The 27,462-nt window shown below is 36.8% G+C and overlaps 1 protein-coding gene across 5 annotated transcripts in view; it reads left to right on the top strand.

Annotated features, from left to right (window-relative positions):
• ARHGAP24 (Rho GTPase activating protein 24) overlaps positions 1-19,214 on the top strand; it is a 527,050-nt gene extending 507,836 nt beyond the window's left edge. For 4 of the 5 annotated variants that reach the window (XM_058296019.2, XM_058296028.2, XM_058296043.2 and 1 more), the window contains 2 exons: positions 11,430-12,495; positions 17,547-19,214. In XM_058296019.2, the coding sequence (XP_058152002.1) occupies positions 11,430-12,495; positions 17,547-17,790 (1,310 nt within the window). In that variant the 3' untranslated portion in view covers positions 17,791-19,214. The remainder of the gene's footprint in view (positions 1-11,429; positions 12,496-17,546) is intronic. The other variant, XM_058296034.2, reaches the window with a different exon arrangement.
• Positions 19,215-27,462: the final 8,248 nt, after the last annotated feature.

The following is a 27,462-nucleotide window of genomic DNA, read 5'->3' as shown; positions in this document are numbered from 1 at the left end:
ATGAGTCAGTATTAAAAGAATCAACATCCTTTCATCCAAAAAGAATTGAAAACATGTCAGATGTTAATCTGGTCTCTAGAGAAAACATCAATTCAGATTGCAGTCTTATTGTACAACAAGCTGTTTTAAAATTCTCTATTAATCTCTCTCCCTCTCTCTTCTCTCACTCTCTCTATAAACACCTATAAAATGCCTTCAGTTATGTTTTCTCCCCTTCTTGTTCCTCCCAAATTCTCCCAAATGCATGCTAGGCAAGGTTTCTTGTTCCCCCCCCCCCTTCCCCACTCTTTTACATTTTCTGAATATACTCAGTTTTTTACTTCCATGAGTAATTTTCTCCTTTTTCTTTGTTCATTATACTGATTTACATGAAAATGGACCAGGAAATAATATGGAAAAGCAAAAACTACCCTTAGAACAGTGGTTTTCTACCCATGCTGCATACTAGCATAACCTATGCAGATTTTAGTAAAATACAACTCAGACCAATTACCTTTAATAATATTATTATCACTATTATAGAAATTTATAAAAATGAATTAATTTTTTAAAAATCACACCTTAGATCAAACACATCACAGAATTTCTACTGGTGGAACCCAAGCATCATTGTTTTTTAAAGCTTCCTAGGTGGTTCCAATGTGAAGTTAAAGTGGAGATCCACTTCCTTAGAATGTGAGTATAAAGTAGCACATATGTTAAGAGTAGATATGAAGAGAAGGAAAACCTAAATATTTAAAGATTAATATTTGTTGGTTTTTTTACTTTCATAAATAAAACAAAGCAATCATTTTAAAGACATTAAATTTTCAATGATCATTAAAAATATTGTTTTTGGTTCATTGACATTCATTATACAAGGAGCAAGGAATATTTCTGTGAAAGATGTACATGGAAAACCAATCAATATCAGGATCACTGAGTAAGCATAGGGCATACCAAAACTGAATGATCTTAGTGGGTTAATGTTAGCAAACTGTAATGGCCTGGCATACAAATATTTTCCGTGGAGATATGCTTAGAGGAACAAGGTTGGTTGGTTGGTTTGGTTAGTTTGTTGGTATTAGATGAAGAATTGTCAATTACAGTTACATTTTATAATTTTTCTATCCTATTGTCAGCCAATATGTCCTAATTTTTTACTAAGAATGTAATTGTTATAAATAACTAGTCAAATTAAGTAGAATATTCCATATTCTTATCTTTTAGGCTAACTTCTTTCTCTCCTACTTAAGTGTGAAGAAAAATTATAAAATACTTTTGAGTGAATTCCCATTTTATCATTCATCAAAGGTGCCATTTCTTTGTGCCATCCAATTTAGGTATAACTGGCTATGTTACAGTTTGGCTATATTTTATATGTTTTTTGAGGCTATATCCACATTACCTGATTGAAACATTGTAAATGCCTGAGTTTCAAAAAAATAACCATATCTGAGGGTGGAATTTACTTTTAAAAATAATTATATTTTATAATTTACCTTCATTCATTTATTCATTTCATAAATATTCATTAAGCAATTACTCTGTGCAATGCTCTTCATTAAGCCTGAGAAGGCAAAAATAAACAAGGAAATGTTTTCCTTTGAGAAACTTATAGTCTAGTTCATGACTTTAACAAGTAAACATTTTATTATAATATATTATGATTAGTATTTTATACATGATATGTTCAAAGGACTATAAGAGCACAAAATAAGGGGAGCAGGTGTAGCTCAGTGGTCTGGGTGCCTGCTTCCCCTGTATGAGGTCCTGGTACCCCCTAAAATAAATAAGTTCATTAATTAATTGATTAACACAATGAACCACCCTAACTAAAAAAAAAAAAAAGGGACACAAAGTAGGGGTAAGGATTGTATTTAAATAGTAGCTCCATTGAGAAAGAAGCAGAGTCATAAGTAAGATGGTAAGAAAATCTACAGTGTGTCTCAGTAAAAAATTTGTTGAGATCAGTGATATCAGGGCATATAGAGAAGATTGGTGGCAGAATAGTTGGGAAGTCCTTACAAAATATCAAGGGCCTTATAAACTATTCTGTATTTAGACTTCAACATTGGGGAGTTTTCAATACTTTTTGAGCAGGAGAGTGTTGAGATAGGATTGATATTTCAGAAAAGTAACTCTTACCACTCTGAGGATTGACTAGGAAAGAATAAGGTAGAAATCAATCTAAAGTTATGCATTGACTCTCACTGGCTTTGAGTTAGGAGATCAGCTTTGTATTTGCGCTCATGGCCACCTAGGCATTTGCCCTACATGTTACACACAAAACATTATAATTTGTATTATAATAGTTATAATAGTAGTAGTTTCATAAAACTGAACTGGACCTTAGAGTGAGTTTAATCCATGTGTAATGATTTTGTCCCCATCATTTGCTTTCATTATCATTTCCATACCATGTCTAAGTAAAAACTATATAGGTTGGCAAGTAAACCTTATATATGTACTGACCTCTACTATTTATCTTTGTCTTCTCATTTTTTGCAGATTTTTAAAATCAACTAAACTTATTATTCTTGGCTATTACTAATTTTTGGTCAACTGATATAAATTATATGGAAAAACATGAAGAGTTTGCTTTATAATTTAAAAAGTGTTCTCATATTTTGAAAACTTTCTTTTTTAAAAAAAAATCTAAGTTCCTCACTATTAGATTCTTCCTTGCTACTATTCTACTCAAATATTTATTTAGCCATTATTGGTACCCTTGTTATATCCATATCTATTTATATAAAATAAATAGGTAAATGTGGTTTTGAAGAAAACCCTTTGAAAACTGTTTTTCAGCATTATTTAAATTATTGCCAAACAATATTGCATTCTGCTTCCAGCCATGATAAAGTAACAGGGACAAGATTTATCCCCCAAAATTAAACTGGAAAGCCAAAAAAAAATATGAGACAGCAATTTTTAGACCTTGGACAATAGGCAGCATGTGATCATGATTTCTAAAAGAAAGGAAATGAATGAGATGAGCCCCATGCTTTCTCCTGATTATTGCTGACAGGAAAAACCCAAACAAAGCCCGGGTACTGCTGAGTAGAAAAACACTAAGATTATAGGATGGGAAACAGAGTTAGAACTTGGGGAGCTAGGCAGCAAAGAGAGGATTGTACATATAATCCAGGGATTTGTAGAGGGTATCCCTTAAATATTTGAATAAGAATTGGTCTATGTTTGCATGAGAAAATACTACACAAGATCAGGGTAAAACTAGCAGAAATCAGTAGTGTGAACAACTCCTGGGCCTCACACCAAGATTGAAATAATTTATGTTTCCCACATCCAGAATGGAAAGACCTGATAGTAGGGCACTGTGTAGAGTCCTCAGGTAGGGACTTTATTATTGGACTGGATTATGTACCTGCCCTTACAAAATTTGAAAGCAATCCAAAAGCGATCCAACTGAACCCTTAACTCTATGCCAGAACAAGCGCAACACATTTTAAAGATTTTTTTTAAAGTTCCATACCCAACTGTATAAAAGTCAAATCTTACAACCAGTTAAAAATTATCAGTCATGCAAAGAAGCAGAAAAATATGATCCATAACCAGGGTGAAAATCATTTAATGGAAAAAGACCCAGACATGGCAGCGATGTCTGACAGCCATTAAGGATATTGAACAAGATACCATATATATTCTATATATGAACATAAATACACACATACACACCCAAATATATATGTCTAAGAAGGCAGAGGAAAGTATAAACATGGGGAAAAGAGATGTGGTTATTTAAAAAGTTCAAATAGAATTTCTAGAGCTGAAAATTATAATATCTAAAATGAAAATAACATTGGAGGATATTAACACTGGATTAGATATGGGAGAAGACATAAAAAAATAAATAGCAAGAAAACTATCAAACATGAAGCCTAGTGGAAAAAAAATTGAAAATCAATTCTCTAAAATTGATGAAAATTGTAAACACAGATTCCAGAAACTCAACAATACCAAATAGAATAAACATAAAAGAAACCCACACAAAAGTATATCATAATCTGAAAATCAATGAAAATATTCTGAAAACTAATCTGAAATGTCTGAAAATCAATGATAAAAAGAAATTTCAATAACAGAAGAAAAGACATTACGTACAAATAAATATAAATAGAGAGTTTTCTCATCAGAAAATATGCAAGTCAAAAACCAATGGATGAAAATCCTTAAAGTACTGAGAAAAATGCAAAACTATAAACCTATATTTCTATGTCCAGTGAATATATCTAAATATCTCTCAAAAGTAAAGAGCACTAAAAGACATTCTCAGAAATATAAAAGTCAAGATAACCCATCACTGACAGGTCAACAGTCTATGAAATGTTAAAAGAGGGTTTTTGAGGCAGAAGGAAAATTATACCAGATGGAAGCCTATATGTGCACAAATAAATGAAGAATATTGGACATGAATAATGTGGCTAAATATAAAGTTTTTCTACTTTTTAATCTTTTAAAGTTATAACTATTTAAAGCAAAAAGAATAAGAATGTAGTATGGGGTTTATAATATATGTAGAAGTAAAATGTATGACAGCAATAGAATAAAGCACAGGTGTGAGAAAAGGGAAGTAGACTACTATAAGGTTTTTTTAATTATACAATATTATTTCAAAATAAACTATAATAAATTGATGATAAACACTGTAAACGTTAGCACAACCACTAAAAAAAATGCGATAAGGTATTAGGAAATAAGCCAATAGTAAAGATAAAGTGGTATATTAAATAATACTCAATGCATCTAAAAGAAGGCATGCGAAGGAAAAAGACAACAAAGACCAGATGGAACAAATAGAAAACCAATAGCAAGATGGTCAAATTAATCCCAGACTTATCAATAATTACATTAAATTGTAATGACCTATACATTCCAGTCAAAAGGCAGAAATAGATAGGATAAAAATGCAACACCAAAACATATCCTGTCTATATATCCACTTAAAATGTAAAGACACAGATAGATCTAAAACAAAACAAAACAAAAAAGTTTGGAAAAATATACACCAAAATCTGTGTGATGCAACTAAAGCAGTGTTTAGAAGGAGGGAAATTCATGTCGTTATATGCTTATATCAGAAAATAAAAAAGTCTAAAATCAATGCTCTAAGTTTCTACTTAGGAAACTAGAAAAAGGAGAACAAGTTAAACCAAAGCAAGCAGAGGTAAGGAAATAGTAAAAATAAGAATCAAAGAAATAGAGAACGAAAACAATATAGAAAACTCCTGAAACTAAGAGGTGGTTCTTTGAAAATATCAGTAAAATTGAAAAAAACTCTAACTGTACTGAACAGGAAAAGAAGAATGAGAACAACAACATAAGACTCCACAAAGTTGCATTTCCTGTATCGGGTTTGACAGAAGTGACTCAATATAGCTCTTATAGATGTTAAAATAATCATAAGGGAATATTATGGACAATTTTGCCAAGAATTTGGACTGGGTAGATAAAAATCTTTAAATTCTTTGAAAAACACAGACTACTAAGGCTCACTGAAGAAGAAATAATCTGAATCTAAAAACACAATAGAGTTCAGAGCTAAAAAAAAAAAAAACTCATGAAATAAAACTCCAGAACCAGACTTAGTAGTGAATTCTACCAAACATTTAAGAAGGAAATCATTATCAATTTTAGATTCTTGCAGATAAAAAGAGGTAGAAGGAACACTTGCCAACTTATTTAATGATGCCAAAAATAGACATTACAAGAAAAGAGAAATACAGAATAATCTACCTACTGAATATAAATATATATAAGATCCTTCACAAAATTTCAGCGAATTGACTTCAGTGGTATTTAATAAATCAAGACCACCAAGGTTTATCCTAGAAAGGCAAGCTTGGTTTAAATTAATCAAAAAAATTCACTTTATTTAACAGACAAAAATTTGACAATACCAAATTTGGCTGGTAGAAAGGCAAAATGTTATAGCCACATTGCAGAAGAGTTAGGCAGATACTTAGAAACTTAAATATACACTAACCATAATATCCAGCCAAGCAATGTGTTACGTGTTAATCTACGAGAAAACACATTTGTCAGATATTCATAATTTTATTCACAATGGCCCAAAATTGAAAACAGCCTAATTGGCCATCAATGGGTGGATAGTTCAACAAAATGTGGTGTAAACATAGAATGGAATACTACTCAGCAAAAAAAGAGAGAATGAACTACTGATACTTGCAGCAACATGGATAAATCTCGTCAAGTATAATGCTAAGTGAAAAATGCCTACACACAAAACGTTATGCACTGTATGTTTCCATCTATATGAAAGTATAGAAAAGACAAAAATATCATGACAGGAAGCAGATCAGTGGTTGCCAAGGGCAGGAGATGCGGGTAAAGAATTGACTACAAAGGAGCACAAGGGAACTTTTTATATTATGATTCACTGTTGTTTACATGGCTGTATACATTTGTCAAAACTCATCAAATATCCTACAGACATCTGCACATATCCAAAAAGGACATGTGTACAAGATAATTCACTGCAAAAAAATAAAAATTAAAACCACTTTAGAATACTCCCCATATAAATATATACATATATATAAATGCCAGTGTATCTTCAAAGGAAAATTGAATTCATAGGCAAAGTTATGCAAAAAAGGGCTTGCGATCTTGTTATTTAAATTCAACCTGTATAGAATTACATGGACCAGGAGGGGACTTGCTGGTGGCATACCACAGTGTGTCTCCAGAATCTGCCCAGACCTTTCAGAATGGGTTGGTGATTATAACCACCCTGACCCCATTACTATTGCTTGGGTTAGTGTTTCTCTATAACATTTTAAGAACGTGTTGACAGAGAGGAGGGAGAAAAGGGGAGGAATAAAAGTAGTACTTTGATAGTGGTACACACATCACCGTTACTACCAAGCTAGCCTGTCCTGAATAGCTCTAGAAATTCAAAGAAAATCCCTATACAAGAGATTACTGCCATTTATTATCCTGGAGACTAGAAGAAAGCAAAGCCTCCCAAGATACAAGAAAAGGATTTTTAAATCTCTAGGACTCTGACACTCGATCAGTCAGGTACACTTTGGCAGGGCTATTCACAGACTCATCAGAGAGACCTTGTGAATGCCTCTCTTCCATTAATTAAATGTCCCACACAGTTCATAGCTATCCTGTGAAGCAGTGATACTTTAAAAGTTAATATTCTGGGGATGGGAAAAAGCTCTCTTTTCCCCAAGTAATAAGCAGAGTTTTACATAAAGGAGGGTGCTAACCTGTGAAAGTGTGTTTGCCATATGCAAGAGAAATAGTAAAATAAAATTAATCCATAATGTCTTCAAATAAAGCACATCACTGTGACAGTGCTGATAGCCATTTCACTTTAACTGCTCTGAAATCTTTTCATCAGATTTGCTGCTATAAACACTGTAAATATGACAAGATATTCAGAGGTTACTAAAAAACAAAAGATCAATGTAGAAGACATTAATTTCATTCAGCCTTGCTTCCCTGATAAGCTTGTAATAACATGATGGTGCAATAGAAAGTTATCTTCTATTTAGTTTTTTTTTTAGAACGACCTCGTTTACTTGTTATGTTTTAAATTACAACAGCAGAAATATAGTAGGACAAGTGCATGACTTGGGGAAAAAAAGACCAAGTCAGTTAACTTTGTGTGGCTTTGAGCAAGCAGTTTAGCCTCTCTCAACTTGATTTTCTCATCTGTAAAATATCCTATCTCACAGACTTTTGAGAAACTTCATTTAGAAGGTGTAAATATGGCACACTGTTTCTCAAACCACAACATGCACTTGAGTCACCTGTAAATCCTTTAAATGAGTCGTCTGTAAATCCAAACTACAATTACAAATTTTGTACTTAAAGAAAGCTTCCAGGTGATGCCAGTACTACATTCTGTTGTTGCTGGAGTCACCCTGGTGCTAGTTATAAATGTAAAACTTTTAACCCACCCCAGACTAACTGAATCAGAATCTGCATTTAACAGGATCCCCATGTATTTTGTATGAACATTAAAGTTTGAGCAATGGTGCTCTCGCACAGACCTGGCACCTTGCAGGCACTCATTCTAAGTGTATATAAGTTTTGAAACATTGCATAAATGTGCAGGGTATGGATGGATATAATGTATTTTTTATCTATTTAAAATTTGATTTTTAACTATATTTGTAGTCAAATTTTACCCGTATTGCTTTTAGCTAAAAAGTAGTCTTCATCTCTGCTCAGGCTTCCACTCCCTGACTGCTACTAAATTAGCAGTTTTTTCAGTGGAAGTCTGCATTATCAAAAGTCCTTATCATCATTTTCTTCTTCAGACCACATGCTTTAAATATTTTGTATAGAAACTACATTTACTAACTAAAATTGAATTTGTTTTCCTACATGTATTAGAGTGTACTCTTAGGAGCTTATGAGCACAATATAACTACAGTTAACATACTAGATTGATTATAGGTCAAGCCAATACAATACAATGCTTGATGCTTGTATTGGCCCATATAGCTTTACTATGGATACATGAATAAAATTAAGGCCAAAGAATTTTCTTAGGGACTTGGCGATCCTCAGTTGGGAGCCAATAGTCTAGAAACCTAATTGCTGTTAGCAGTCTGCTTTTGGGGATGGTAGCCCAGTTTATAAATCAATGGAAAATATGAGAAATATATTTTAAGATTTCAACTTATATACTATAAACCTGATAAATGAATTGATTTTTATGAATTACTATTTTTAATAGTAGGTCAATTTTTCTATCCATTATTATGAGTTATTTTACTGCCTTCTACTGAGTAAGGCAATGATTTCTAATTCATACTTCATAGGGAAGAGTAAAAATAAGAGGATTAGATGGGATCATTATATTTTCATAGTATAAGAGAATTTCTGTTTTGAAAGTCTTCTCTGTTTAAAATACTCTGAAACTTTTTTATTTTCTTGTACAACAGTTCTTCTAGCAATGAATTCTTTCAGTTCTTATTTATTTCAGAACGTCTTAATTTCTCCTTAATCTTTGAAGTATAGTTTTGCTGAATTTTGAATTCTTCATTGATAGCCTTTTCCTTTTGGGGTTTTACATATGTCATCCCATTGCCTTCTGGCCTCCATGATTAGCCTCTAATTAGAAATCAGTTATCAATCTTACCCAAGATCACGTCTATGTAAGAGTAACTTCTTTCTTGCTGTTTTTGAAATTCTCTTTGTCTTTGGCTTAAGACAGTTTCTGATATGTCTAGGTGTGTATATTTTTGTGTGTACCCTACTTGGAATGTGTTGAGCTTCTTGGCTGTGTAGATGTATGTTTTTTAAAATCAAATTTTAGAAGTTTTCAGCTATTATTTCTTCAAAATAAGCCCTTTCTACTCTCCTCCTGGAACTGTCATTATGAATGCATTTTACACATAATGGTTTCCCACAGTGCTCCGTTCTGTTTGTTTTTCTTCATTCTTTGTTTTTCTGTTTCTAAAACTGAAAAAGCTCAATTGACCTGTATTCAAGATTGCTAATACTTAATTCTGCCTGTTCAATTCAGCTAAGGTTTCCTTCTAATGAATTTTTCCTTACCAGTTTTTATACTTTTCAACCCAGAATTTTCATGTGGATCTGTTTTAGAATTTTTGTCTCCATATTGATATTCTTTATTTGGTGAGAAAGTATTCTCATAATTTCTTTTAGTTCTTAGGAAATGGTTTCTTTTAGTTCTTTAAACACATTAAAGTAGGTTATTTAAGTTCTTTGTGTATTAAATCCAATGTTTGGACTTCCTCAGGGTCAGTTTCTATTGATGATTTTTAAGTTTCCTGTGTATAGTCCACTGTTTTCTCTTTACAAGTATTGTAATTTTTTTGTTGATAACTGAACATTTTAAACAATACAATAATTCAGGAACTCTGGAAATCACATACTCCCCACACTAGGATTTGTTGTTGCTTGTTTGTTCAGTGACTTTACTGAACTAATTCCATAAAGTCTATATTCTTTGTTCTGTATGTCCATTGAAGTCTGCTTGATTAGTTTCGGGGTCAACTAACAATTGTAAAGAGTCCCTTACATTGTTGGAACCAATAAGAATCTCAGTCTTTACCAAGGGCCTCCATGTCCATGTTGGGGTAAATCTTCAACAATCAGTCAGGCAGTTTACAACTCTGCTTGAGCTCTCAATTTCTGCTTGCACAGAGCCTCAAGGTCAACCAGAGGTGGAAGCTTGGGTCTTCTTAGGTACTTCCTGAGCATGTGAACAGTCTTGAACATGCCCACAGACCTAACCACGCATGTGGTCGTCTAGATCCGCAGGACTGCATTGGAGATTTTCAAAACCGCCTATAGGCGTTTCACCCTCCGGAAGCTTTTTGATTAATCTATTGTTAGCCCCAACTGTTTTCTGCTGCCTCAGGCAGCCATAACATTAAACACATATGCTACTGATTGTTCCTGGCTAATGTCCTAGAAAAAAGGCTGGTCACACTGACTGAGCTTTAGATCAAATAAAGACAAGCCTTGTGAGTAGGGTCCCCCAGATAGGTCAAATAGTGAGAATTCTCTGAGAATGGAGCTTTGAAGGAGCTCCAAGCCTGTTCTGCCCTGTCTAGTGGCTTCCAGACTGCTCATTTCCACTGTGATTTCAAGGCTACTAAGTTGCTGGTAGCAGTAGTATGGGAAGTTAAAAGGCAAGTTCAAGCTCCATAGAGCTTGCTTTTCTTACTGAGATTCAGCCATTTCTTGAATAAACACTGTGGATTGCTGCAAGCCCTTGGTTAATGTTTGGAGTTCTGAAAAAGGTGATTCTGACCGTTTTTGCCAGTGTTTTCACCGCTTTTATGGAAGAAGGGATTTGGGGAGGTGCTAAATTCATCATTCCTACTGACATCACTTAAAATGTCCTGAAGCTTTTGAATGGTGAACAAAAGTCATGTGGAACATCATTGTCTGTTTACATTAGAAAGACAGACTACATATCCGTTGGAGATTGTACAAGGGTCTATTTAGAGATGCCACTAAAGGATCTTGATGGTTTGAGGAAATGCCAGATGCAGAGGTTACAGTAACCTCTTCCTAAGGATTATTTCCCATAATTAAACATCAAACTCTCAAGAAATGCAATATCATTGTTAAGAGCCCTGTCTTTGATACTAATTAACTGGTTCAAGCTGTGAGTCTCCTCCTCAATTGCTTTGCAATCTTGGTCAAATTAGTTAACCTTTACAATGCAGTGAGATAATGCAGTACCTATTCATAGGGTTGTTAGACAATCTAAATAAACTATCCAAATTAGAGCATTTGGCACAATTCCTGGTACGTAGTACTGGCTCAAAAATTAAGAATAAGTTTGGCACTGCTAATATTAATGCCGCATGTTCACCTAAATGTGGTTCTTTAAGAATCACATTTAAAATAATAAATAAAAACTGTCTCACTCATACTTCTTGGTTTCCTATATGCTCTTTTAGGCACTCTGGTGGTCCAGCAGTTGATGTCAATGATGATTAGCAAACATGATCGCCTCTTCCCCAAAGATGCTGAACTGCAAGGCAAGGCCCTAGATGGAATGAGCAACAACAACAATGAAATTCAGAAGAAAACCACCATGGGTCAGTTACAGAACAAGGAGAACAATAACACCAAGGACAGCCCAGGCAGACGGTGCTCCTGGGACAAGTCTGAATCCCCCCAGAGAAGCAGCATAGACAATGGATCCCCCACAGGCAGCAAAACCAACAGCCCACGGAACAGTGTTCACAAGCTGGATGTCTCCAGGAGCCCCCCTCTCATGGTCAAAAAGAACCCCGCCTTCAATAAAGGCAGTGGGATAGTCACCAATGGGTCCTTCAGCAGTAGTAATGCAGAGGGTCTCGAGAAAACCCAGACCACCCCCAATGGGAGCTTACAGACCAGAAGGACCTCTTCTCTGAAGGGGTCCGGTACCAAGATGGGCACCCACAGCGTGCAGAACGGAACAGTGCGCATGGGCATTTTGAACAGTGACACCCTCGGGAACCCTGTGAATGGCCGCATGAGCTGGCTGCCCAACGGCTACGTGACCCTGAGGGACACCAAGCAGAAAGAACACGCAGGAGAGGCAGGCCAGAGCAACAGGCTCTCCACCTATGACAACGTCCACCAGCAGTTCTCCGTGATGAACCTCGATGACAAGCAGAGTGTGGACAGCGCCACCTGGTCCACTTCCTCCTGTGAAATCTCCCTCCCTGAGAACTCCAACTCCTGTCGCTCCTCCACCACCACCTGCCCTGAGCAAGACTTTTATGGGGGGAACTTTGAGGACCCTGTTCTGGACGGGCCCCCACAGGACGACCTTTCCCACCCTGGGGACTATGAAAGCAAAAGCGACAGGCGGAGTGTGGGGGGTCGAAGTAGCCGCGCCACCAGCAGCAGCGACAACAGTGAGACATTTGTGGGGAACAGCACCAGCAACCACAGTGCACTGCACAGTTTAGTTTCCAGCCTGAAGCAGGAAATGACCAAACAGAAGATAGAGTACGAGTCCAGGATAAAGAGGTGAGGAAAACCTGGAGCTTGTAACTGCCAGAGAGGCTGCAACAGTCTCTTATGGAGGAATAGAATCACCCAGAGGGTTAAATGTTCTGGTTCCAAAAGTAGAAAGACCCAAGTTCAAGTCCCAGTTTCACCATTTGTGAACTCTGGGACTTCGGGAAAGTTCGTCTCTGTGAGCCTCCATTACCTGATGTGAAAAATTGAGCTACTAGTAGTATCTGCCACAAAAACATGTAAGAATTTGATAAGCAATGTCTCTGGTGCAGAGAAGGTACTCAATAAGACTGTATTTTGTTATTATTAAATATGTGGATTTGTATGGGAGGCTTAGAAAGGGAGGAGCTGTGAGGAGGTGAATGCAGAAGGAGGAGCCTGTTAATTATAACTGAGAGGACGAGGATGACAAGGATAAAGTTGTAGAAGTAAACAGTCTTTACTTATGTATTATTTCAGTCATTAAATGCTGAGAGAGTGCTTGCCATCTGCCAGGCTCAGTTCCCAGTTCTGATAGTTCAGGAGTGAATAAAACAGACAAAAACACTAACCTAATGGATTATGCTTGCATTCAACTGGGGTAGACAGATAATAGTCATATGCTACACAGAAGACTAAAGTAAGAGGTGTTGGTGAGGTGTGATTTTAATTAGATGAATTAAAAAGAGGTCAAAAGGAAGTTTTGTATATACCTGGGGAAAGAGCAAATGTGAATGTCATGAGATGGGGTGTGAGGAAGCAGGAGAGCAGTTGGAGGTGAGCTCAGACAGGCATCAGGGACCAGATGACATACAGCCTTAAGGTGTCATTTTAAAATCTTGATTTTTTACTCTGAGAGGGGAATGCAGGGAGGGTGTTGAGAAGAGAGATGACATGATGCATATTCACATGGACATGGGAGACTGTAGCTTAAATAAGGAGCAAAAAACATGATTTCTCTCCACTTACATATTCCCATAGATGCCCACAGTAGAAGTTTGCTTAGCAACTCCTAAGGGAAGCAACCCGGGCGAGATAAGGGGCGTTCACACCGTTCCTAACAGTCTGATGCTCCATCTAATCAAGAGGATGGAGTGCAAAGAATGGAGCCCAGGACTCACAAATATAACCTTGTGCTGGGAATCTAAGAAAACCCCCCACTGCCGCAGCATTTTCACAGTGATCGTGGATGTTACAAAGCTGATAGTTTCTATGTTCTCTATTCAATGAAGTGAAGGGAAAAAACACAGACTTTTCAAGTCAGGAAACTGGCCCAATGTGCAGTCTGGCACTCAGTAGCCCCGCTGGTGGTCTAGCCTCCAGTTTTGCACAGTAACTTGGCATACATCTTCCTGCACAGTTGTTCTGTCATCCTCAGTAGTTGTGAATATTAGTCTTTGTTCTGCTTCAGCTGTTTCCAAGGCTTTACGCTCCACATGGTTTCTTTCTCTTTTTTGAAATAGGTAAAACTAACCTCAATTTCTTAATATGTTTCCCAGCTTTTTTGTTTTATCATTTATCAGGCCCAAAGATCCACATTTTCCAAAAACTTTGGTAGAATAATTATAGACAAACATACCCTTATACTTATAAGTTATACTGAAAAATTACTTCCTTATATTTTTTGTAAGCTTTTCTGAATGGAAACTTGGTTTGAATGTTTCTATATAATCCTGAGTGACAGGAGGCTTAAATAAGAAAAATGTTGTCGTCATCTTACTAGTTACTTTGCTTTTTGAATGTAGCTTTTGGAACCATTAACTACCAGAATTCTGAATTCCTGCTAATACATTTTGATACATTAGCACTTAACACTGGGATGCTTATCTTTCAACAGAAAGGATAAAGCTATAAACTTGTATTAGAAGTAAAAATAGGTTATCATTCTGAATGGCTGCCAATATATACATTCATTTCTTAGAACGGCGGTGATGCATGTGTGTTCTGAGACATATGGTGCATTTCAGAGATTTTGATTCAATAATACAACTTTCCAACTCAAGGGGCCTTCTTACGGTAACATTTTTACCCACATCAACAGGCAATGAGAGACGTCTGTAATAAGTTAGGGTAATTGTCATATGCTCAAGCCATGGAAATATTCTAATATTCCAGCTAATTTTCAGTTAATCTTGTTTAAAGTAATTATTTTCTCTTTAAATGCCTTTTTAACTCTACTGAACAAGTATTAAGATTAAATTGATAGGTAATATTTAATTTTCTTTAATTATGAATCATCAAAATACATGTTTTTGAGTTTTTAAACATTGTTTTAAAAATGTGTTTTTAAAATTTTTAAATTTTTTTAAAATTTAAAATTTAAAATTTTTTAAATTTAAAATTTAAAATTTTTAAATGTTTTTTTAAATTTTTTTTAAAACATTGTTTTAAAAATGTGTTTTTAAAACATTGTTTTAAAAATGGTGTTTTTTTACCCTCAAATTCATCTATAACTTTATTGTATTATGGTTTGTATGGCATCAATTCTTTGATCTGGTAAATATTATGTAGTCTTTTATTATTGGTATGAGAGTCTACGTATTACCAATAGATTAAGATTGTTAATCTACAGATCTCCTAAATTTTGTTAGATAGATTGACAACTTATGAAAAAAATGTATCTTACAATCTCCTAATATTATTGTTGATTTATCAATTTCTCATTTTAATTCTTAAATTTTATTTTGAATAATTTGAGGCTATACTACTAGGTGAATAAAAGTTCATAATTATTTGTTCTCATTGTTATCTCTTTGATGAATCAACCCTTTTATCATTAAATAATAGTCATCTTTAGTTGTAATAATGATTTTTACCTGAAAGTCTATTTTTTCTGATATTAACATTGCTATACCAACTTTGGGTTGGTAATGTCCTGAAATACCTTTTTCTTTCTTTAACTTTCAAATTTTATGTTTTCGATCTGAGGACTTATATGTTTTGCCACTCTGCAATATTTTTGTCCAGCATCTTTGTTTATTCCCTCTCCCTTTTTTCTGGACTTTGTTTTCCTAGAACCTTGTTATGTTAGGTCTTCTTATTCTATCTTCCATCTCTGTTATATTCTCTTTATATCTATATGCTTTGAAAATGTCTATCTTTGAGGCATTCTTGGTAACTTTTCTCAGACCTTTTTCCAACTTACTACTTCATTCTACCACTGATTCTATTCTGCAACTTCCCCATACCCATGAGTAGAGTTTTTCTAGACCCTCTTTCATAAATACAAGTGATGTTCCAAGCTCTTGGTTGAGTTACTTTCAGAGAGGCCTTATCTCCTCTCCCCGCATGGAACATAAAACTCTAGTCCCTGTAGGACCTCTCTCCAAGACCAATAAGTCTTGTGTGCTCCCACTTACTGTTCTACATTTGAATTTCTTCCTTGGTTCTGAGACTTGGAAATATTCTTTTATTTCTTTTAAACTAGGCTATGAATTTTAAAAAATATATTCTTGTATATTTCTCTATCATTTCTATGTATTTACGTTGTAAACTATTACTTTTGTATGCATCTCAATCCATTAGATTCTACAAAGTGCCATGCAAGTTCCTAATGCATATATATATATATCAAATATATTGCTTTGTTAAAAGCTATGTTTCTTAGTGTTTAAACTGCAGTTTTCTCCAGCAATATTTTAGTTATAAAATAAATAGCTTTAGAAAGTAAAGAGGATATATTGTAGAATAATTCTGGGTGGGAGCTAGCAAAGTGCCAGGTTCTTATATATGAATGTAGCCATGTGTTTAAAATAGCTCTTGACATAGAGGTGCAATGGACACAACCAATCCAATGTCCACATAGAAAAGGTGGCATTGGATTGGGAAAAGTGGACATGGTGGCTGATGGATATGGGGAAAGGCAGGAAGAGATGAGAGGTGGAGGCGTCTTTGGGACATGGAGCTGCCCTGGATGGTGCTTCAGGGGCAATCACCGGACATTGTAAATCCTCACAGGGACCACTGGATGGAATGGGGAAGAGTATGGGCCATGATGTGGACCATTGACCATGAGGTGCAGAGGTGCCCAAAGATGTACTTACCAAATGCAATGGATGTGTCATGATGATGGGAATGAGTGTTGCTGGGGGGGGGAGAGGTGGGGTGGGGGTGGTGGGGTTGAATGGGACCTCATATATATATATATATATTTTTAATGTAATATTATTACAAAGTCAATAAAAAAATCTGGATTAATAGAACACACACACACAAAAAATAGCCTTTTAAATTGTGTAGGATCACATCATGGAAATGATATTTTTTAAAAATCCTAACTACCTACAAAGGAGGGTAGATTCATTTTTCATGGTTTTCATATTATCTGGATAAAATATCAACATATGGGGCTCATTTTTTTCAGAAAAATAATTTTTACTTTAATTTTAAAATCATTATTAAAATAATCAAATTTCTGAGAGCTACATAAACATTGCCTCTCAAGTTTCAGTGGTATAATAAATTTGAACAGTATCAGGTTGATTGCTGTTTAACACATATAATCTCTACCTCTCTTGTCAGTATAAGGAGACTACTTCTAATACCACTTTTATAAGATGGGACTCTATATGATCCAGAAATGTTCCATCTTAACAGTGTGCTTAATCTAACATTGACATTTTTGGTATCAGTAAATTTTTCCTTTGGTAGAAGCAACTATGATTGTCCCTGTTTCTCCCAACACTATCAGACGTTCCTCTTTTACTTAGTAAAACCAAACTTTTCACCTGTCCAGGAAACTTTCTGGGTTGGGCTGCCCCTACTTCTGCCACTTCTGCATGATGTGGATCTCTAGTTTCTCTGTGCTTTCATTTGTTCACTATCAAATGACGACTAAGAGCATCCAAGAGAAGTTTTGAGGACTTATTGCTAAAATGATAGTAAATCATCTTAACACATTTTAAAACTAAAATAAAATAATACCTTTTAAATAATTGGATCTTGCTTCACTGAGTTGAAGGGGCTCATTCAAACTTCTTAACCATTGTAAAGACGGAGTTGAGAAAAATATTTGCATCCTTCTCACATTTCAGGGGAATAAAATTGCTGTATTTTTTTATCCCCTCCTCTACCCTCTGTAGCTTAGAGCAGCGAAACTTGACTTTGGAAACTGAAATGATGAGCCTACACGATGAACTGGATCAAGAAAGGAAAAAGTTCACGATGATAGAAATCAAAATGCGAAATGCTGAGCGAGCAAAAGAAGATGCAGAGAAAAGAAATGACATGCTACAGAAAGAAATGGAGCAGTTTTTTTCCACATTTGGGGAGCTGACAGTTGAACCCAGGAGAACCGAAAGAGGAAACACAATATGGATCCAGTGAGCCTGCTTTCTCCCACTGTCTTGTTTGGCTCTGGGAAGTACTCTGGGGATTCTGGTGAGGGTATTATAGGCAAGCAGGTGGCTGGTCACCTGGCTGTGCAGTGCTCTAACTGGTGAAGGAATATAATTTACAGACATTAACCATCCATATCTGCAATGTGTACCAAAGTTATCTCATGCCTCATAATGCTACTGTCAAGTGTTACAACTGGATATGTGTATATAGAGTAGTTTTTAAAATTAAACTAAAAATGAGAATCATATCTCAAGAATTATTTTATGGCAAGTCCTGTATTTAAACTGTTAAATCAATATGTTGTTGCAATTTAGCTTGCTTTCAAGCTTCACCCCTTGCACTTAACATAAGCTATTTTGGCATTGTGTTATCATCAGCTTATTTTATAGATCAATATTTTTATTTCCCCTTTTGTTGAGGAAATTAAGATGTGCAGAAATATATAAATATATATAAATATATATAATATGAGCTATTAAAATGAAAAAAAAAATACACTTTGTGGCTATGCTGTTTGTGCCAATATTCCTTACCCATGCTTAAAAGGAGAAGTGAAAATAGTTCATCATCAGAAACCTTTGAACTTTCTCCTGGCACTGCCCAGTTTTTCTTTGGAGATGATTTGACACAGGAAATGTGGGACTGTGTAAAAATGTTCCCTTCTCAACTTCTCAACCCAGTCTGCTTGCCAGTTCCACAGCCTCCCATCTCCTTAGAGGGAAAGGCCTGGTAAACAAAACTTTTAACCAACCATGCTTTGAACAACTCTGTCCTTCTGGACTGGATCTCTGTAACTGCTGGGTGGCTGTTAGAGGAATTCTCCCTGCTTTGTGGAAGTTGGGAAACCAGGCTTCCTAAACCTTGCCCACATGAGCACCTGGCCTCCTCTCCCCTCCTCCAGGAAATGCACTTTGGAATGCTGGAAGCTAAGTACATTACCACGTCCCTCTCAGCTGAACTGCTAGAGTGAGTGTCACTAAAGTGACATTTTGCTATCACTCAAACTGATTATTTTGTTGTCACCTGGGATTCCTCTTTGCCTACAGTTAGTCAAGGCAGTTTGCAGCAAGAAGGAGATGATGGGGGAAGAGAATCAGGAAGAGAAACAAATTTTAACTTTAATTTTGCTTTAGTTTTGACAATCTTGTTCTTTCTTGTCGAAATATTTATTCACAATGATTTTAAAATGTGAGTGCTTGTAGGCCCAATTTTGACAGAATTCGGGAACATCAATAGTGGTAACTTTCTAGACAAGCCCGGGACTCCACAGCTAAAGTTTTGGGAGAACAATTCCTCACACTTCAGTAAGACAATGATTTTGAGAAGCCAGGCAAATATCTCTTTTTCATAGTAGAACAAAAAGTCACAAAAGGCATAATCAGAAATAAAGATTACTTGAGTTTATTGCATTTGTGTTGTTTGACAATTGTGTGTTTTTATCTATTTATTTATTTTGAAGGGGGAGTTGGGTGTTCACAGCATTCCTTCTCAACACTCCTGTGCTTGTTTATATTTTCCCACTGAGCAAGCTTAGGGGTCCCTCAGCATCAACCAGTATTTATATAGCAATGACTTCTTTATCTTTACTTCCTTTCTCTCTCTCTTTCCAATTCCTTAACTTGATATTGCCATCTGGATGTTCTATAGGAAATTCAAACTCAAGTGACAAAACTGATTTTAGTCACTTCCTGTGTATGCCTCTTCATCTTTTTATAGTCCCTATATTAGTTAATGCGAACCTCTGACTCATTCAGGGAGCTTTGGTTCAATAGTAACAACCACCAGCTGTGCTGTCAGACTGCCTTGGGTTCAAATTTTCTATCATTTCCAACTGTTTACTTAACCTTCCACGCCTTCCTTTTTTCATCTATCCAATGGGAACAATGGCATTAACAAAAATAACATTCCCTTTGACCATCATGGGGTTTCCATGAAATAGTGTATGCTAAACCTGAGGGCAGCATCAAGGATACAGAAAGGACTACAAAAATGTTCATTCCTATTTTTCTCTACTTACCCTCTTCACTTTGAAGTTCTATCACACCCATCCTTACCTTTTTAATCTTCACTGCCACTCTCTTTAATCAATTTATCCTGATCCAACCCAGCTACTCTTTTATTTTATTTTTATTTTTAAAGATTTATTTATTTATTTAATTTCCCCCCCTCCCCTGGTTGTCTGTTCTTGGTGTCTATTTGCTGCGTCTTGTTTCTTTGTCCGCTTCTGTTGTCGTCAGCGGCACGGGAAGTGAGGGCGGCGCCATTCCTGGGCAGGCTGCTCTTTCTTTTCACGCTGGGCAGCTCTCCTTATGGGCGCACTCCTTGCGCGTGGGGCTCCCCCACGCGGGGGACACCTTGCGTGGCACGGCACTCCTTGCGCGCATCAGCACTGCGCATGGCCAGCTCCACACGGGTCAAGGAGGCCCGGGGTTTGAACCGTGGACCTCCCATGTGGTAGATGGACGCCCTAACCACTGGGCCAAAGTCCGTTTTCCCCCAGCTACTCTTATTCAATTGTCTCACCTCTACCGTATCTTTTACTGGCTGCCCTTTCTAAATCACCCATCTGACCATATTCTTGTCTTGCTAATAACATCTGATGACTCTTGCCCACAGAATAAAGCTCTTCACACAGTACACATCTCTGACCTCCCGTTTCACTCTTTTCCCCCATCATTTCTTCCCTATCACCTGCCATGCTTTGAAACTCTGCACTTGCTCTTGCTGTGTAGGTCTTGTCTGCCTTCCTTCTAGCAGGCAAACTCCTTAAGAGCCAAATCTAATATCAGCTACCCCTTGAAGCTTCCTAGGAATTTCCAAGCAGAATTAGTTAACTTTTGTGCTCCCGATTTGCATATATCTCTTTTAGCCTTTCCCACATCTGATTAGTTGCTTCACCAAATAAATTTTTTAGGGAGGCAACATGGGGGAATGGAAATAGCAGGCAATTGAGAGGCAGACAAATCTAGATATGTCCCCCCACAGGTCCTATTCAAGATTCATGGGAATGACAAGTCACTTAACTTCTCTGAGCATCAGTTTTCTTCTCTGTAAAGTGGAGATAAAATGCTTTCAGAGGAAGGACATTGGAATGCTTAAAGGTGATATGTAATGTACCTGTTCCCATGTGAGGCACTTAGCTCCATTGATAAATGGTGGTTCTTAAGGGACCAGAGTTTTTATGTCATTTGTCTTAATCCCCCCACCATGCAACCTCTGTACAAATGGGTACCAACATAGAGAGTTAGCAATAAATTTGTTGAATGAGAAAGTAATCTTCACCTTCTTGTTACTCAACCATTGATTTATGAGGGATGCTGTTTTTAATTCTAATTTTCACCCTTGGTGATGATTGTCTCCTATCAATGGATACCAAGTGGAGCATGTCCTTTTGAGTTTATATTAGTTCTTGTTAGTTAGAGCTACAAGTTTATAAAATATCAACTTCAAAGAAGATTCAAAGAAGTTAGATAGTTTCAAGTGTTCATTTGCTATATCCATATATTCTTCTTTAAAGTCACTATCTAGGTGACTCAAATGATTCTTCAATTATGAGCTCAGGTCCGCTGGACCTACCATTTTGGTCTCATTGGTTAATCTACCTGTCTCAGTACCCCCCAGAGAACATTCAAAATAGAAATGCCTATAACATCAGGCCAACTGAAACATGGATTTTAAATGTAAAATATTGTTAAATGACTAAACTTCCAAGTGGAATGTAAATAAAGTCCTTATTTATTTATTCACAATCTTAGACCTCTATTACAGATAACATGAGATCATTCCTAGGGTAGGATAGTTTATATTACTGATATTATTATCTCACCCTGGGCATAGAGGAGAGTATTAAAGTATGTGATACCAGCCACTAAACCTGATTCTGCTTATATTGCAGAGCTATCCCTTGAAAAATTAGAGTAGCCATAATAAAAAAAATTTTTTTTAATGTGTGAGCTTTTGTAATCAGAGCTCTCAGCTCAAAACCCAGCTCTGCTACTTGGTAGCTCTAAGAACTTAACATGAGCTACTTAGTGTCTATAAGTCTTAATTTGTTTTTCTGTATGGTGGGGATAAATATAGTGTCTTCCTCTTAAGCTTTTGTGGGGAATGAATAAGATACACAAAGTAAATAATTGCACAGTGCCTGGTGCCTGGTAAGTGCTCATGAAGTGTTCGCGCTCAGCCCTTCATAGTGAAAGTGTTCCAGCTTCTAGAGAACACAGTGGGTTCTGGCCTCAGAGTTTGGCCAGCAGTGGAAGTGTGACATGCTCACCAGCAGAGGGTATAACGATGTCCCTGTCCCGCAAACTAATTTTACCTATACCCAGATAATCCACCAGAGGTCGACGGCCAGGAAGAGGCAACCAAAAGCATTCTTTCAGCTCAATGAGCTGAGATTGCCTCCACAATCTGAGAACCACATCTAAAGAACTAGCTGTAACTATCCTTCACCAACTCTGTCCAGGTGAGCACTGAAGAGGCTGTTGGGTAAAATAAAATGGAAGTATCTAGGGACATGGACCAGTGAACGTGTCTGTAGTCCCATCAGCATCATTGCAAATGAATATTTATTGACGGTCTCTTCAGATCAGACCAGCACTAGGTTAGGTACCCTGGGAGACCTGATGGAGATAGATAGTCTGCAATAATCACCATGTGGTATGGTGTATTATAAAAGAATTAAAGTGTTAAACGATCATGAAAGTAGGCTGGGAAAGGAAGAACTGCACAGCCATGACTTTGAGATGAGTCCAAAGTTGGGTGGCAGTTCTTGGTAGGGGCTTCCCGGTGACCCCATGGAACAGCATGTGCAAAGGTGCCTTTGGTGCAGACACTGTCCTAAGCAGCCCGTTTTGACCCATTATTGATTAAATAAAAATGGCCTATCAAGCCTGTGGCCTCCAGGTGGTATTGTGCATTAGCTCTCAGCAGCATACCACAAGACCCCAACGCACTGAGCATCCAGTAGAAAGCGGCCAGAGCTGGAAACTTTTTGCCTTGTTTGAATTCACAAACCTCAGGAAAGGACGACAGGAACTGTGGCTCCCAAAGGTCTATTTCATTATTCTCTTTTTAGTCTTTCTAATCACACAAGTGAGGAATGAATTGAAAGTTAGAATTGCGCAGCTCAAGGGGCTCTGGCTGCATTATGCCTTGGAAAACTAACAGTTCCCCAGGCAGCCCAAAGCGACTGAACCTACTGTAGATCTGAGTAGAAAGTTGAGCTGATGAAAAGTGTGTTTTTTAATGCACCATTTGTGAGTCACTTCAGGGCCGAATGATACTTATTCTGTATTTATGGACTATGTATGGCTGCCACAAGCCTGGTCCCTTGAGGGCCAAGCCTGGGTGAGACCAGCCCTTCCAAGGAGGGTTACTTTTCCTAAGCAGAAAGTGGGGGTAACATGAGAAAACTGAATTGTGTGAATAGGGAGCTATAATGGCACCATTTGCTTTGAGCAAAACTGTTTCACCTCAGAGGGAAGCCCATAGCCCACTTACCTGCTCCTGTGAGAACACTATTTCCATCCCCACTCCCTCCCTTCAGTACACTCCTTGCCTCCTCATAATTCATTAGAATCACTTTAAAGAACCACACCAAAAAGATTGTCAGGTTTATGCTACCATGTCCTCATCTCTGATTGCCTGTCTCCAAAACAGTACAAACTCTCATATATGTTCCTTCACCTTGTTGCTAATCCCCATAGGGCTCAGTACCTTCCCTACTTGACTTCACGTTTTGACCTCTCCCCACTCCTCAAACCTTTCCATTATACCCTCTAGATCTTACCTAAACCCTCTGAAACATTATCTCCTGAAGACACCTTCCCTTGAAACTCTTTTAAGATGGCTGTCCTTCCCACGACCTGCATACTTTGGTCCGAAGGAGAAATAGGTTGTGCTTTCTGCTTGCTGCTACTTCCAGAGCTTTGATCCTTTCCTCTTCCCTAAAACTTTCTTGGAAGTGTGGCCATCCTAATTATTCATTGAATATTTTAGCACCTTAACCAACTGTATGTTTCCCCACCACTACTTATTCTCCACCCACCAACTTGGTCATTCATCTCCATGACCCCTTCACTTTGGAGTCTTGTTCTCTCCCTGCTCCAGTACCAGCCACCCACTCCCATGATCAGTTCTTACACCTTGGCCTTATCAATCACTGCACAGTCATCAACATTTCCATTTCAAGCATCCCTCTCCTTGATCATCAGTTCTTCTCTTTCGAGTTCACTCACTTCAGGTAGGCAATTCTTGGACACCTCCCAGAATATCCCCAAACTATTGACTTACTAATATTTCACTGACTATCGATCGCTTCGTGCCATTGCTTTCCTCCTTACTCAGCTTTGAGTCTGTGATTCCTCTCATTATAATTATTCTCCTATCCCTATTCTCAAATCCTATCATCCTCTGCTCCTTTATTGTACTCATTTTGGGAAAAATAAGCCTCTGGCTAAATCTGATCTCTATTTTCTCCCAACCTGTACCCAAGAAATTAAACATGACTGGAGAGCTAATGGCCTTCTTGTTGACTTGTTTCCCTTTATGTTTACCATCTCACATGGCTCTCATAAAGTATGACTCATCTTCATACTTTAAAAGGACAATTTCTCAATGCTCTTCTCAAAATTCTGTAAGTCTTTTCCTCCTCATTCTCAGGTGATAACTTTCTTCTGGTTTTACCGAGTAAAGAGAGTCAGAAGAGTATGTCCTTATGCCCCATCATCATCTCTACCAAATAACCTACACTGGACTCCTTCAAGTACATCATTCCTGCAAATACTCCCTCCCCCCTTGCATTATGGTTTTTCCCTTTCCCTACAAGATTTGTCCCATAAACATAAATCCACAAAGTAATAGCTTTAAAAAATCATCTTGATCTCATATTTATCTCCAACTCCCACCCCATTGTTCTGCTTCACATTTTAGCAAAAATTCTTGGAAGAATTTTCTGTACATGTTTCTATTTCATCATCTCCCATGTTCTCTTGAATTCACTAGTCATATATATATTTTTTCACAATGCTTTCCAGAAACTGCTCTTCATCAAAGTCAGCAATTACCTTCCCATTGTCAAATCCAACTGCCAATCTTCAATCTCCATCTTAGCCTTTCAGCAGCACTGTCTCAGGTACCCATTCCCTTATTTTTGAAGCACATTCTTCATTTGCTTCCAGGAAGTAAGTATACTTCCCTGGTTTTCCCGCAACCTCACTGGCCATTCCTTGGAATCCCCTTCTGTTTTCTGACCTGTAAATGCTGAAATGAGAGAGCTCTTAATCTTTTGTCCTCTCTCTTTTATATACTTAGTTAATTGGCACTCTCATCCAGTCTCCTATCCTTAATTATCACTTAAAAGCTGATTACTTCCGAACATTTTTAGCCCAAATTCTTCCCTTAGCTCCAGGCTAGAAGATAGCTCTGCTACTTCACTTAGATATATAATAAACATCTCAAACTAACATTCCCAACCACACATACACACACAAAACACATTTTTTTCCTTCCAAAACCTGTTCTTTACCAATTGTTACCTATCTCAATCAACTGCACTATTTTAGCTAGTGGTTTGGGTCAAAACCCTTGAGCCATCCAGATATCTTTTTCTTTCATATCACATATCAATCCACCAGCAAATCTTGCGGGCTCTTCCTTCACAATATATTTGTTCGTATTGAATCCAACCTCTTCTCAGCACCTGGACTTCCTCCACCCCAGTCTAAATCCCATTGTGGATTTTTGGAATACTGTTATATGCACAGTAAACTTGACATTCCCATCTCTCTTCCTAACCTTGTCTCTCTACCCAGCAGCCAGATGGTCCATTTAATAAGAAAAGTTAGTTTATATAATTTCCCTGCTCAAAACTTATCAGATTTAGAATAAAATCCTTAGATTTTGCCATGACCTTGTTCTGTCTACTGTTTCAATTTCATTTCCCATCACATGTTCTTTTGTCCATCTGCTTTATCCACAATGGGCTCTCTGTTGTTTCTTATAAAAATCAAGTGACCTCTTACCACAGGGCCTTTGCACTCACTTTTCTCTCAGTCTAGAATACTCTTCTTCAGATACACATATGGCTCACTCCCTTACTTCACTCATGTCTCTGCTCAAATATCACCTCTTCTGAGAAGCTTGTCTAAAATAGCACTCCTTACACTCCTTATCCTTTTAATCTGTTTTGTTTGCTTCTCATTCTAGTCTTATTCCATTAGAATGTTAAAGGAAGGTTGCCTGAATTCATCACAACTTTGTGTACCTGGCACAGTGGCATGAATATTAGAGCTCAACTTCAAATTTCTGGGTCATATGTCTAGGGATGTTCTGAATTGGATCTTTTAGTAGAAAATAATAATTCATGAATTTCTGCCTTAACTTATTTTAGATTCTGTCACCCACAGACTAAACAAATTTCAGTCATTTGGCTTCCTATAAGAATGTCAGTGATGGAAGACTGTAGTATCTGTTGTGATGTCAGTGATGGAAGACTGTAGTATCTGTTGTGATGATGCTTTACCTACCCATCATCCAGGTTCAAGAACTCTCAGAGGAAACATGTAACAAAGCAAACTATATATACTGCAGAAAAGAGACATCCTTACTGTTGTTTTATAAATTGAAAAAAGTGATTTCATCTCCTATTTTGTAATAGTGTAACACAAATGTGTTCAATAAATGTTTATGGAGTGAATGAATGAATTGAGACTATAGCTCAGAAATTCATCTAGAAATTCAGAGCAATCTTCTTAGAGCTTCATTTGCACCAAATTCAAGTTTGCAAAATATTAACATTAAGGAAGGAGCAATTGCTTTTTAAAGGCCTTCCTTTTATAAAAGAAATACTTTAATATTACTAGTTTCCTTAGTACACTTAAATATTAGGTTGTAAAATTTATTTTGCATATAATTATTTGTAGACAATAGTTTCATCAAGATGAATTTTTAAAAATGTTAATGAAAGGCAAATTACACATGCGACACTATTCTAGGCAGAATGTGAAGGGGTTTTTAGATGACTTTTCTTTGCACCTGCTTTTGAGTTGCAAACAATCTGTACTATTGGGTCAAATGTAAAGGCTCCAGGAGAGATCAGGTAACAAACAGTACCAGAGGTTTAATGATGTAGGTGAAACCATGAAGTCCATGGAGTGAAAGTTTATTCCCTAAATTGCACTTCAGGCTTATTTTATGTTTGGGTTTTACACCACTATAAGTATGTCTTTAGAGCAAAGATGATTTGATATAGAGAAGGTAGGAAATTTCAAAGGAGTGTTTGACTCTAGCTGTGGATGTGTTATGGATTATATATATCTATGGTGTATTTTTAGTGACTTATACAGAACATACTTATATAAATTGTTGAGCAGGTGGAATTCAGTCTGGAGCTGAAAGAGATGACTCACCACATACAGTTATCCCCAAATGACACAGCCAAAGATGATGGGAATTTCATTTTGTTTCACTACTCACGTATCTTCCAGGCATGCCTTTCAAAACCCTTTTAGGAAAGGCATAATAAGACCACTCTTCAGTTTCCTTCACCAGGTGTCAAAATGAAATCATGTGAGTTGCTTCAGAGTTACTGTAATCTCATGGGACCCAAGACAATGAGCAGCACAATAACCACTATCAACAGACAAACTCCAATAG

This window comes from Dasypus novemcinctus, chromosome 1 (assembly GCF_030445035.2).
Source record: "Dasypus novemcinctus isolate mDasNov1 chromosome 1, mDasNov1.1.hap2, whole genome shotgun sequence".
In the NCBI taxonomy this organism is placed as follows: Eukaryota; Metazoa; Chordata; class Mammalia; order Cingulata; family Dasypodidae; genus Dasypus; species Dasypus novemcinctus.
The sequence above is the reverse complement of the archived record's forward strand: the minus strand, read 5'-3'. Positions and strand labels throughout refer to the sequence as shown.